Source organism: Populus nigra, chromosome 4, assembly GCF_951802175.1.
Source record: "Populus nigra chromosome 4, ddPopNigr1.1, whole genome shotgun sequence".
Classification (NCBI taxonomy): Eukaryota; Viridiplantae; Streptophyta; class Magnoliopsida; order Malpighiales; family Salicaceae; genus Populus; species Populus nigra.
Window position 1 is genome coordinate 1044470 of NC_084855.1, and position 14812 is coordinate 1059281.

The 14812-nt window shown below is 31.4% G+C and overlaps 1 protein-coding gene across 1 annotated transcript; it reads right to left on the reverse strand.

The window, feature by feature from the left end:
• On the reverse strand, window positions 1-5793 carry LOC133691395 (probable nucleoredoxin 2). The gene is made up of 3 exons (XM_062111882.1): window positions 5466-5793; window positions 2317-2814; window positions 1-848 (listed from the first exon to the last, which is right to left on the reverse strand). The coding sequence occupies exons 1-3, from the start codon at window positions 5619-5621 to the stop codon at window positions 219-221; spliced, it is 1284 nt and encodes a 427-aa protein (XP_061967866.1). The 5' UTR covers window positions 5622-5793; the 3' UTR covers window positions 1-218.
• Between the last annotated feature and the right edge of the window lie 9019 nt (window positions 5794-14812).

Here is a 14812-nt window from a genome sequence, read left to right on the forward strand (position 1 = left end):
TGGGGTAACAACATTGGAATAGATTTCATAGCTTCAGCAAAAATAAAATCCACACGTTAAATCCCATGTAACAAATATAAAAGGCTGTATGAGAGAACCTATCTATATATATACATAGTTGTAAGAGACTGACATACGAAATCTAAGAATTCAACTCGACAGCATGCACAAGTGAACACGCGAGCTTAATTCTGAGAAATATCAGCACACTGATTTGATCAGCTGTGAACCATAGAGCCACGGTCCACAGCTCTGACACACTTGGTGTGCACCTCATATCCGCATTCAAGGCACAGGTAAGCCCATCCTGAACCTTGTTCATCACAATCACAGCATATAAACGGTCCTCCTCCAGTTCCTTCTGAAACCAAACCGAGTTCATGTCGATGCCCTGCATGGTACTTCGATTTTGGCAGGCTTTTAGCCTCCTCATCTATTTGTTTCTCTAGTAAATCCACTTGGGCCTCAGTGAAAGGGTACGCATTTTCTTTGTACAAGTTGATTAGGTTTCTACCATGTTTAGTAACAGTTTTACCATCTGGGCCCAAAATTACCAAGCAAGGAATACCTTTCACATCAAAGTGCTTAGCAAGGATTTTGTTGGCAGGATCTCCGAAAGGCAATGTTAGCCATGGCATGCTATTGAAGTAGGAGTCGAACGCGGCTTGATCGCGATCACTTGACACAAACACAATCTCAAAGTCATCTTCATTGCCTTTATGTACCACCATTTGCTTAATCTTTTGGTAGATGGATATTAGCTTGGGAGTGAACTTCACTCCTGGAAGACACCATTGAGCTGAAAAATATAGTCCGAGTGTTTTGCCTACCAACGAGGCAACAGGCACCTGCGAGTGACAAACATGTTAGGCACAGAGATTTTCACGCACAGATGTTTCTCCCATGAGACTAGTCCGTCAAGATTTTGGATCAATATTAAAATAATACTGTAACATTGTTTAAGTGGATCCAAATATTCACAGTTTGTTGTACAAACATATTCAATACAAGTTCGAACAGGTCAGTGCCAAAAGAAACTCCAAATAATACATGGCATCCACAAAATTGTAGGGCAAGGAGACCCACCCACAACTAGAGAAACGGGCCTTATAATCTTATGACATGTTAGAGTGGGATGGAGCAGAAAAATTATGAGAAAAGACTTGGTGTTCTACCTCACTAATTAATTTACTAAACCAATGACTACTGGACTTTTATTTATTCATCTAATCTATGAATTGCATAAAAGATTAAAGTTTATTTAACAAATTTTTTAATTGGTATTAGTTAGAATTTAATTTGGATGGAATGACTGTAAACTACCTCCCAGCATCCAGCCCAATGCCGAAAGGCATTCCTTTTAACTGATGAAGTCACCCCATCATCATACTGTATCCACATTGTAGAAGAAAAAAATTGGGGATGATGTCCAAAGAGTTATTGGCCTAAAACTCGTGTTATAGATTGGATAGATAAATATAAGTTGATAAAAGTAAATTTAAATTAAATTAATTTTAATATTTTTTAAAAAATAATTATGGTTTTGAAAATAAAAATAAAAAATAAATTGTTGAAGTTTTGATTTGTTAAGTAAAGTGAATATGACGAACTAAACTCTCATTTCGTTAGTATAAAACATAACGGGAATCAAATTTTAAATTAGTAAATTTACTGGATTGGATTAACCTAACGGCCATAATGAATTTAATAACACCGGTCTAGTGATTAAAGTCTTATTTATTTTTATATTATAAAAGTGTTTTTTAAAAAATTTAATTTTTTTTAAATTAATATTTTTTTGTATTTTTAGATTATTTTAATATATTAATATTAAAAATAATTTTTAAAAAATAAAAAATATATTAATTTAATATATTTATAAATAAAAAATAGTTTGAAAAGTAAACCTAATTATTATATTATAATAAGTAAGTTTATCAGCTGTGGAATCTAGTGCAAAAAACAGTACGTGTCATGATGTACGTCACCTATGCTTTCTTTGAATTAGATGAGGTTTTTAAGACATGTTCCTGTATGTATCAGGGCCAGCCGTGTCATAGCTAAGTGCTGACTCCTTGGACCCGCCGCAATTTGATGGCCTGCCAAAAATTTGGCAGCTGGCCAATAATTTCTAAAATTGCGTGGTCCAATCAAATCACCTTAGAATGAGACTGATGGCAATATTTTGGACACATTGAAAAAACTCTTTGGTAAATTTATATAGCAACACGTCCAGGATTCTTACAAGTTTTGCCAGCAAATTAAAAGCGAAAGATCAATTTCAATTTCAGGTATCGAGGCAAGGTAGGGACTTACCTGTTTAGCTGCGGGGTGACCCAAAAGATAGTCTCTATCGTGGTTCGTCAGTAAATTAATTAGGGTCTGGCTCTCACGCTTCTCCTTCTCTTCCATTTCCAATTCCTCCAACCTCTCTTTGGTAAATGGGAAAGCTTGGACCCCAAAACGGTTAAGAAGCTCGACGCCATCATGTATTGTTGCCTCATATTTGTTATCCTCAGGTTGCAAGATGACTAGAAAAGGAATTGCTTCGATTTCAAATTTACTATTTAAGGCTCTTTTGGTCTCCAAATCCGAAAATGGAATGGAAAGCCATGGCATGTTGGCACGATAATTGTTGAAGGCATCCAAGTCCTCGTCGGATGAAATAAAGACAATTTCAAAATTAGACCCTTTGCTCTTCAAATGCTCATATGCACCAACTAAGACTTGGGTAGTGAAGCTTCGACATGGGACGTACCAGTTTGCAGAGAAGTAGAGGCCCAGAACTTTGCCTTCAAGATCAGAAACTTTCACCTAAAAGTAGCCGGATACATGGGACAATGGCCGTCAAAAAACACTTGCATAGCAATTTAATGTAACATATCTACAATTCGACGAAGAAAACGATGAAATAAATCCCATTTTATTTAGTCCAAGAGAATTATCAAAAACATGAAAATAATTGGAGATTATTCACCTATAATTATGGGAAAGAAAATAAAATGTGTCAAAAACAAGAATTGGATAAGAATGAAGCAAGAAACAAATAGCACCAACAAGATAACTTATCCAATAGGCAATGATAACAAAGAATCCATTCTCCAAAAAGTTCAGCCCAGCCAAGCTAGAAGCCATAAAAAGAAATGAAAACCATGTGTTCCCAAATTTTGTGTGTACAGTAGTTGAGAAAAGGGACACGTGCTGTGCCTATAATTTGATGTAAGGAAGAAGTGATCATTAAGTTATGACACGTGTCCAATCAGCTTTGGTTGTTAACGGTCAACCATTGTGTTTGTGTGGAAGCCCCTGTCGATTAAGACAGCATATTTGGCTTGTGAACAACAATGCCCTGCCCCAGAAAAGGACACCCACTTCCCCCATCCCACAGAAGCGACGGCAACAACAAGAAGAATATTATCTGCTGCAACGTCGTTAAGGCGCTGTTGGATTGCCGACAAGATGCTAATAATAAGGAATCGATAATTTTAATTACATTTAGGATATTACTTATATGGTTAATCAATCCAATGGCTTTTAAGGTTCAATGTTTAATGTAATTCTAATCATCTCCTCCTTAGCCAAGAAGCCATCGATAATCTAGCAATTGGAATTATATTTATAATTAATAATTGACCCGATTTCACTTCACTGTTTGAAGTTCGAATTTTGTTAATCGGCTAAGTCCATACAGATCAATTTTAAAATATTATTGTTTCACTTATTTTTTAAAATAAAATAATATGGTTTAAACAAAAATTAAAATAGAAAAAATAAATCAATGTTGTTATGAAAATGAAAAATATTCATTAAAGTTAATGCAGCTGGGTCTTACTCGAATATAGTGGAGATATCGATTAACTAAATCATAAATTAATCTAAGTCGCCGAAATTTAATTATTTCAATACCCCACCCGTTATCGGTTTTGCTCCAACTTGACAAGTTACCAAGATAACTATGATTGGAATATTCAAGAAAAGAGTGAGAATAAAGATAATAAATTTTAAAGATAGAATCAAAAGCATGATATAAATGGCAGCTCTACATTTTCTTATTTACAGGACAAACTCAATATTCAATTGCTCCTAATTATAAATGTTAATGCTTCACACATCAAATTAATAACCTATTTGAATGAGAAAATAGAATATCAGAAGACCAACATGTAAGTTTTTATCTTTTACCTAGATAGTTTTTATCCTATGACTTTTGTTTTACATTGTTGTAGGATGGATTAGGAATTTCAAATTTTTTTTTTTGTATACCCGTCGTGATGTATACAGGAATCACGAATGCATTTCGACTTGGTTTGTTTAAGTTCTAATTTCGTGTGATTTTGTATTAATTGCTTTAATAGTAGGGCCTTATGTTTCCTTGTATTTCTTTCTTATCATTAGACTGATGTCTAGGCTACAATTTACGTAGCTAAAGCTCTGCCCACACTGATTCGGTTTTCTCTCTTTATTATATCTTTATTCTCGATTTCATCGGGAAAAAAAATCATAATGCATAAAAATAATATAGTGCTAATAATTTGTATACCTGAGCCTCACTATCCATTAACAGTGAAAAATAAAGTGATGTTTTGATTCCTCATACCCGGGGGCGGAGCAAAAATAAAAATCAAGGAGGGTAAAATTAAATAACGTTACAGGGGGGTTTTCTTTCTGAGATTTTGTTTCAAGAGACGGGCTGGAGAAAATTTTCCTAGCAGGGGCCGGGTCCCTGCCAGCCCCCGCCTTCACCACTGCTCATACCTATTGCGACATATATACTACATACATGTGTGCGGTCACCAACTTATGGTGTTTTTTTTATTTATTTAATCTATTTTTTTAAAATATTTTTTAAACTATTTTTTGTATAAATACATATCAAATTAATATTTTTGAGATATTTTTAATAGTATGCTAATGTTAAAGATAACAAAATTGAAAAAATATTATTTCAATATATTTTTTTAAAAACAACTTGAATTAGCGACAAATAAGTAACCAAACCAGCCATGACATATAAATTAATGAGAAGGAAAAAAAATGAATAAACGTGAGATTAAGAACAAAAGATTCAAGGAGATCAGAAAAGTATAGTAAAGAAAAAAAACTCAGATGGCATCACCATTTTGCAAGGTAATTAATTGATATTTGTAACCCTAGGTATAGCTATTATATTCATGCACTTAAGTATAGTATTCAAAAGTTTGACCTACGATCATCAGTGATATATATATAACAAAAGAAAAATATTCAAAATTATTTATAACCTTAAAAAATAAAAAGAAATAAACAATTTTTTTTCTGAACCATGAAAAGAAATAAAAAAAAGTTGACAGAAATACTTGCTTGGAAAACCATGAGACTTGAAGGTGTGAAGTATGCATCCCAAGTTAATACGTTACATAAATCTTCAAGAATTTGAACCACAGATGTACAGAAAGAGATGGCGAGAGATCAGAGAATTAGTGAACCTGACTCCCATCTTGAGAAAGAAGATAATCACGATCTTTGGTGGCCAAAAGTGATGAAAATCTAGAGCTTGAGATTTTCTGGGAGTGATCACCGTTTACTTCATCTTCACTAGCTTGAAGTTTCCCTGTATTCTCCTCCAAGTTCATCGGCTTCATGACCTCTCTCCTCTTTACAAGCACACGGTCCCCGTCTCCCTCTCTCGAGATAAAAATACCAACCTCTACTATTCTCCTCTTGTGCTTATATTCCTAAGAACCATATTCTTCATTTCCACATCATTACAATATTGCACCCCCAATAGGACATCACCACACCCACACGTAGCATTCACCTCTCTTCAGTAGGGAACCACGACCACAAACCCTACCTAGATATCACACCAAATGGAGAGATCACTTTAGATGATTTGCCACGTGTAGGGTTACTAATTAAAGCAACAAATCGGTGTGAACAAATGTACTGTAGTTTTGCCATGTGCTTAAGCAGGGTCCGTGTTGTCTTAAAAGACTTTGAATAGTGATGTTACGGGAGGCGAGCAAACATAGGCACACCTGTCCCTCGCTCTGATTTTTCCATTTTTTAAAAGGGAATTTCCGATAATATACGAGGGGCTCTACGTACGGGGCACACAACTCTGAGAAGAATATCGTGTGTGTTTGTATTTGAGGTGGAGATTGAAGTTGGATGTGGGATTCACTAAAAAAACCATAAAAAACAAGAAAAATTAGCTTTTGTGGTTGAGTTTTGTGCATAAATAGGTTGTACCCTACCACAACCTCAACCATAAAAGCTAAACCAAACACACTTTTCATCGAACGGCGTTAACGAGGAGGGTTCTTTTTTCTTTTAATTAAATTTAAGGTTTTTCCTGTCTAATTTTCGGAACTTATTACTAAAACACTATTGAACTAAAAGTATTTATTAGCTCTTCAAAAATTTAATTAAACAAGCTGACTGACCATGAAAATAAGATGCCGAATATGAAGTATGCTCTATGCTCCGAGTGAATTTTGGTTGATTAAGGAAAATAGAATTAATATGTATAATTTGTTTTAATTAATTGTCTTAAGGTGAAACTAAAGATAGTAAAATAGAAGCTGGAAAATATAAAATAAACAAAAAACTGGACGAAATTTATGATTGTAGAACATCAAATTAGTTTTACATAGAAAGTCAATGCACCGATGCTAAACAAATATTCAAATAAAAAATTATAATTGTTTCAGGTAGAATATATTTGTTTGCTTTTATGAACTGATTTTATGAGATTCTATCTGCAATCTAGTCATATATTTTTTCTCGATGGACGCCCCATGTCAATCTCTTACTATTTGCATGGAAGACATACAGCCATACTTACATTAATGGATAAAAAATATTTTTTCCCCAATTTATTGATCAATGTTTCACTTTCACTTTCATGTTTAAATTAAATTTTTTAATATTTTCTCTATAATTTTTTTTTAAAAAAATATGATGAGTCTCAAAATCCAAAATATTTAGAAATAAAACTTATGTTTTAGATTATTGGTTAAACTAGTTTAACAAATATGATCTATTTTTATAGTTAAGGTATCTAATAACTTGATATGAAAAGGCTAGATGATTGGTAGCTAGTAGCAGGTGATATATGTCAAGCTATGTGACTGGTAATTGTGATAATAATATGTGGTGCCTATTAAGTTAGGCAATTGATAGCTGGTATATATTTGTAAAAGGTCTTTATTGATGGACATGAAAAGTCTCATATGGTAAATCAGTAAGTTTATAGAGAGAAAATACAATAATATTCTAAAGAAAGATACTCTGGAAATATATATGCAGTAAAGAATAAAGAGATTGTGAACATTTGACTTAAAAGATTCATGATGTATATATAGTTCATGAATCTTATTTTTTTATGAAAATGAGAACATGAAGTATAATTTCATATTTGTGATATTTTGAATTGAATTATACTTAAAGTAACATGTATGGAATCAGTATAAAACATTGAGAAACAACGTGGGGTTCGGGATAAATTCTCTGGCAAGTGTTTGGCTCGGTAAGGCGTCCAAACCCATTAGAGATGAAAGTGAGTCCGAGCGCGGTACTTGAACTCAAACACGCTGGACTCTGATGTGACAGTCCAAGCCCACAACGGCACTAAAGTGTATACCTAATACCCTTGGTGGTGGTGCTGATACCCATGCATAGAGTGCGCATGCACTGGATGACCACCGAATGCATTCGTCCATGCGCTCACGCAGGAAGCATGTCTTAGGCTATTTGTCGGAGTCCATGTTCCTAGTATATGGGCTCAGGCTTCTTACCCAAGCCCATGTTATTTGAGAGTTGGGCTCATGCTAAGCCCATGTTCTTTTAATATTTTTATGGATTTTTTTTAAAGAATTTTTTATATATATTTTTAAGGAATTTTGTGTATATTTTATTTTTATCCATCACAATGCTACTCCTAGATGTTAAATAGATGACTTTATAAATACTGTATAATATTATTTTGATAACCTATGCACTAGAAAAGGAAATACCTTTGTTTTTTCTGTTTTGTCAGAGAAAATGATAACACGGGAAGGTACTTGCCAATTGGAGAAACATCACTTACTTTATCAGAGCAATACCCTTTTTTCATCAATCTCTTTGGATTGTTTCGAGAGAAAAGTATAGCCAGCCAGGGTTACGTTCGGCTACGGCAGCTGGGATGATATGTTCAATTTCCACTATGGACGCCATTCAACTAACAACACTAGAAAATTAAAAAAACATTATTTTATCGCCGAAGGATTTTTTTTAATAAAAACACGTTGTTGAACAAAATTTTATCAGGGATTTACTGCCTATCGATGTTTCCATTAATAATTGATAATAAATATAAGAAATTGATGTAAGAAAATAAATATAAGTTATCTATTAACAGCCCTAATTGACATTCTGTGATTTATTGGCGTTGCTGCTAGGACCGTCGATGCATACATACGGATATACCTCGGAAAAGAAATCAAATAACACCTATCCATAGCGGTAATTAACTTTCTCGTCGTCAATTATTGCACTAGGTAACTCCCTTGTTTTCCCAACATATATATCATTGACAAATCAAAATCTCCAAACGTAATTTAATATCCATAATTAAAAAAAAACAGAAAGCTGGTCCAAGTATTTGAATGTATTATATTAATTATATAAGTGCATTTCACTACATTAAATAAATATAATTAACACAAGCAAAGTGCACCAACGAAGCATGTAGATGGTCTTATATATTGGGCAAAAAACTTTTTGGTCTAATCCACAAGTGTCCAAATACAATTTGGTTCTGTATTAAATGATTGCCTTGGAATAAATTTATTTACAAAAAGAAAAATTCATTCAGCATGAAATCACAGCACTATTTTAACAAAAAGAATTGGGTAAACAATATTCCTCGGAGCCCACTCCCTCGGGCATCTTTAAGAGCCGGATTATGCGACTCTCCCTCACTCCAAAAGGGCAGAGAGCTCCGGCCGACGGAGCTCGAGCAGAGAGTTCTTCGGGATTTAAACGTGAGAAAGTCTGGTTCCCTTGTAACTCGAGACGAGGTATTTGGAGGTCATGTAGGTTTTCAAAAACAGAAGAAGGGAAGCGAATTCAAAGTTGTGTTTTGGATAGCAAGTTTTGGCATGATGTTACTACATGTATTAAGACAGCATATCCTCTGATAAAAGTTCTTCGATTAGTTGATTCAGATGAGAAACCAGCTATAGGTTTTATATATGAAGCAATGGATCAAGCAAAAGAGAAGATACAAGTAAATTTTGGTTTTGTGAAAAAAAGATATTGATTATATATCTTGCTAATTATTTATTTACTACTATCAGTTGATTATAATGTTTACCAGCTAGGTCATGTAATGTTGATGATAATATTCTTATTTTTATTTTGTAGTTGTATGCCTATATGGAATATCATTGATGTAAGATGGGAACTTCAACTTCACAGACCTTTACATGCAGCAGCATATTATTTGAATCCTCATTATCATTATAATTCTAATTTTAAAGTTAATGCCAACATTAAAAATTGGATTATATCAATGCTTAGAAAAAATGGTGCCCGACGCAAATGAAAGGTGTAAAATTGACTTGCAACTTGATTCATTCAAGGATGCAAGTGGGTTGTTCGGTATTGAGGCTGCCAAGATAACAAGGGATAAAAAAACTCCAGCCAAATGGTGGGATTCTTATGGGGATGAATGTCCAGAGCTACAAAAATTTGCAATTCGAGTTCTAAGCTTGACTTGTAGTTCATCTGGATGCGAGCGAAACTGGAGTGCATTTGAGATGGTAAGTTTTTTCCTCTTTCCTTTTAATGTTTTTATATTTTATAAGAATCTTATATGGTATTAATTTGAATTGCTTACATAGGTTCATACAAAACGAAGAAATCGTTTGCACCAGAAAAAAATGAATGACTTGGTATTTGTAATGTGCAATCTGAAATTAAATGATAACCAAGTCAAAAAGCAAGCTAATGATTTTGGTGAAGTTTTTGATCATCTCTCATCTGATGATGATTGGATAACCGAGGGAGAGAAACATGATGGTTCATCCAACTTTGATTTGCTTGGTGTCATTGATAGTGCAACACGAAGGAAAAACGGTAAAGAAGATAGAAAGTGATGATGAAGAAAATCTTAATGATGTTGGGATGGAGTGTCATGGAACTGAAGATGATTTAGAGATTCAGAATGATGTCAATCCAGATAATTCAAGGAGCTTGGAGTTAAATATTGTTGACAATATTGGTGTTGGTCCTGGTACTAGTAGTAGCACAAATGTTCCTAATATCGGTGCTGGTACTAGTAGTAGCAGTAATAATCCTTTAGATGGTAATGATTTTGATGACTGTTTTAGGAATAATGAGGGAGACAAAGGCAATGAGGGTGTGTTTAGTTTACATGACACACCTACAGACTGTTTGTTTTAAGTGTGTTAACTTTTAGTTATTAAAACACTATGGACATATATGAATTTTTATTTGAATTATGTATTTTAAGATGTTTTGATATTTGTATTGTTGATTTTACTTTTATTTGAATTATGTATTTTAAGATGTTTGGATATTTGTATTGTTTAAAATATTTTACTTGCGATTTTATGATTTTAGTTAAAATATTTTACTTGTGATTTTATGATTTTTAATTAAAAAATTTTATTTTTAATTTTATGATTTTACGATTCGAATTTACAAGTTGAGTTTATATTATATGTTCCGTGTCATATTAAAAAAATATTTTTAACAACCTTGATGATAAAGTCTGGTTCCTTGTAACTCGAGACGAGGTATTTGAAGTAAGCAAAAGACATGTTTCACGTACTGCCGTATGAAAGTGGTTGGCTTTACTTTATCACCTCAATTATTCGAATCTATATATGGGTCCCACCACTGGAGCCCACAGATCTAGGACAGGAACACACGTGTCCAGAGGATGCATGTTCCAGTTTCTAAAAAGCCGAAGTTGAAGGTCTTTGATGGAGTTCGTGACCTCGCAGGACAGCGATATGTAAACATGCGTGTTAATCTTCGATTTCTACCACGTGGCACTGTATAACATCGCACAATTACCCTATTGTTCTTCATTAAAAAAAATCTTTTTGTTCGGCTTTTTTATTTTAATAATGGTTATTTTCAAAAATATTTTTTATTTTGAAATATATTAAAATAATTTTTTTATTTTTTAAATTTATTTTTTATATTAATATATTAAAAATATTTAAAAAAAAATTATATTTTTTAAAAAATAATTTTGTATCTTATAAACAAATGGTGCCTACAAATACTTAGTTGGTAATATGAGATAAGCGTAAAAATAATTTTTATTATAAAAATATTTTAAATATGTTAAAATTATTAAAAATATATTTTAAAAAATATTAATTTGATATTTTTTTTAAATTAAAAACATTAAAAGAAACCATTTTAAAAAAACATGTTGAACTGTATTATATAACTAAGAATTATATAAAAATTCATGGAAAGAGCTATAAGACAGAAATAAAAAATTATATTTAAATCTATGTAGAAATATTTTTATTAATTTTGATGGATTATATATTTTTTATTTTTATTTTTATAAATATAAATATAAATATTGGTAATTATTCCTGAAACAATTGAAATCTTCCACCAAAGATTAAAAACAAGTTAAGGCTATGTTTGTTTCTCGAAATTCATTTTTTAGAAAATTATTTTCTAAACTTTTCTGTATTTTTTTGCAATTATAAAAGTTGGTTAACGGAAAACATTTTCCAATCAAAGGAAAATTTGACTTGGTTTCTAGAAAAGTGTTTTCCTGAAAAATTTGGGTGGAAAACACTTTCCGGAAATTGTGAAAAATTTAGAAATGTCATATTATTTGCTGATTATATCAAATTTGGTCCTCAAACTTTTGATTGCTATATATATTTTATTTTGAATATTTATTTTTCAATTTCATCTCTTAAAATTTAATTTTTATATTAACTTTGATCCTCATTTTTATAATTATTATTTAGTTTTTTCTTATCTTTTTTATTAAATTTTTTTATGTATCAAATTCGGTCATCATTCTTTTAATTGTTACTTATTTTATTTGAAATAATTTGTGAAATGTTAATTATTATTATTTTAATTTCTTCATCTTTATTTTTTTTATTTTTTAGATTTAATCTCTATTATTTTGATTATTATTTATTTTATTGGAGATAATTTATGAAATTATATTTTTTTTCAATTTCTTTCTCATTCAATTTTTTAATTTGTAAGATTTGTTTCTCATTATTTTAATAAACTTGAGAAAAATAAAATATTAATAAGTTATTTTCCAGCTCATTTTTCATGATATAACCAAACACTGAAAAGTGTTTTTCAATTTATTTTTTATTACATTACGAAATATTAGAAAATAATTTACTTTTCTGAAATTTATTTTTTTAAAAAAAATTATTTTTCAGCCATCAAAGGGACCTAAAAATTAAAATTAAAGAAAGGAAAATAAAAATAAAGAGGTTCGTAGCTTTTTTTATGTAGGCTGACAGCAGCCCAAAGCCTTTATTCGATATGGTTACAAAAAAAGAATTGAGCTTGGTTTAAGTGTGGCCCAATAGATTTCTTAAATGCTATGGGTAAACCATGTTCATCCTCCTCCTTCCTACGGGTCAGTCTATAATTGTCAAATGTATTTGAGAATTGACTTGAAAAGGTACATGGGTTATTGAGCACATGTTTAATTAATAGGTTACAAGTTAACTCGAGTTATTGAGTTAATTTAAATTATTTTTTTATTAAAATATTTTTTTTATGTTAATTTAATTTGATTAATCAGATCATTAAAGTTTTAATAGTATTAACTTGATTTAATCAGCTCAAAATCTTTTATATTTAAAAGAAATTTATCCTGAATCAAGTCACGGTTCCAAAATTAAACAATAGAAATTTTCAATATGGGAAAGTATTCGACAAAAAACTTTCAGCGGTGCCCTTATTAGTTGTCTTTAGCTGTATATGAACAACTTGTCTAATCACAACCTTTTGGAAGCTTAGATTTCGATATTCGGTTAAGGTGAAACCATAAGTTTCGAATTGGAATTTTGTACAATCTAAATTTTTCCCATGCCACTGTCCGCGAACCCTTCGGAATTTGGAAACCCACAGAGTGGTCAAAACTTAGTGTAAGCATTGATGGACTTGGGCTGCTAAATGCTCAACATTTTATATCTGGGCTCGATTATTTCTTCTTACACTTGTATGTGTTTAAAATGGTAATGTACAGTGTTTTTTAAAATATTTTTTAACTTTAAAATATATTAAATTAAAAAAATATTGTTTTAATTTTTGATATAACCCATCAAAACCTTTAAAAAAATGATAATTTAATGTTTTTTCATGTCAATTATATACTTTAAAAAAATATATATAAGAGCAGTTTCAAATGCATTCCTCAACACCCCAAAGTATTATTATTTTTATTTAGAGTTTCCCCTCTCTCTTTGAGATTATTTATGTTTCTCCTGAGCCTTTAATTTTTTTTTTATAATAAATAGGGTGATTTAAATTTATTATTGAATCTCGTAAATGTAGTTATTAATTTTTCTTTCCGGTGAATAAATTCTGTAAGAACGTCAAATAAGATGACATTTCTTGCAGACCCCGTGTCATTTACTTGAGTCTCGGACAACCATCAAGAAGTTGAGCTTCATGCTTTTAATTAATAATTACATAGAGCATAATAAATGAATCGACTGCATTAATTAGGAATTCGAAACACACCTGCCCTGTTGTTTTTTGGAAGTCGAAATTTAAGACAGCTCTGTTTTTTTTAGCTCACCTGCCCTATTAATATCTGTCGGGATCTCTTGTCTAGCATCATGTGAATGCTGGCATTTGTTTGAGTGTTTTTTTTTTTAAAGAAAAAATCGCAACAGTATAAAAAATAAGGTAAATCACACGGTTCATAAAATATTTTAAAAAATAATATAATTTTACGAATAGCAGGTCACATCTTAAATCACCAGACTTATGCCTGGCTCTACTTTGTGTTATCCACAATCTGTTTATTTGTTGTCCGAATTTGGAAATTGCAAATCGTGGAATCAAGTGAAGGTTACGTGAATTTCAGCAAAGTGTTTCGGAAATTGTTTTTAGTGTTGTTTTTAACCAGTTTTTTATTATAACTAAATCAATTATAATATTTAATTTGAATTAAAATAAGTTAACATGTCTGAAAAAAATATAATTCGATATATTTTATTTTTTATACTACTTCCGTCACTTTTATCTTACTCCTTCAAAAATTTTGAAAAAAATAAAAGATGGGTAAATAAATATCTTGAGGAAAATAATCTCAACATTAATTTTTTTATCCAGTGTATTAAATTAGATGGGTTAACCTTTAATTTATCTTTACACTATTTTTAAACATAAAATTTCATTAAAACATTTAAATTCAACATTTTTTTGAAGAAAATTCCAAACATGCGGGATATAGTTTTGATATATAAACCGCCTGGAAGTGAACCAGAATCAATTGACACAGCTGGCTAGATCTTTTTCCATGTGCACACTGCCTTTTATAGGAAGGTTTGGTAGCAGGAGTCCTTCCTTTACATCAAGTTCTCGATTAAGAATGAACTGTTTGTATGAGGCTAAATCCCAAACTTAGAAATCAAGAGCCACTAATAATCAAACCAGATCCAACTTTATTACTTTGACTAACTTGAAAGCTGATATGATTCTCCATCGGAGTGTAGCCACACGAAATTAGGAATCTATTTAATGGAGGACAAAATACTTTTGACATCTGTTGAAGGCCTTTTCACATGGAATTCGT

Excerpts from the sequence above, each read along its gene's own strand:
- LOC133691395 (XM_062111882.1), bottom strand. The coding sequence starts at position 5,621 with ATGAAGCCGATGAACTTGGAGGAGAATACAGGGAAACTTCAAGCTAGT. Across the intron at positions 2,815-5,465 it reads TTTCTCAAGATGGGAGTCAG|GTGAAAGTTTCTGATCTTGA; the intron begins GTTCACTAATTC and ends GGCTACTTTTAG. Across the intron at positions 849-2,316 it reads GTCACCCCGCAGCTAAACAG|GTGCCTGTTGCCTCGTTGGT; the intron begins GTAAGTCCCTAC and ends TGTCACTCGCAG.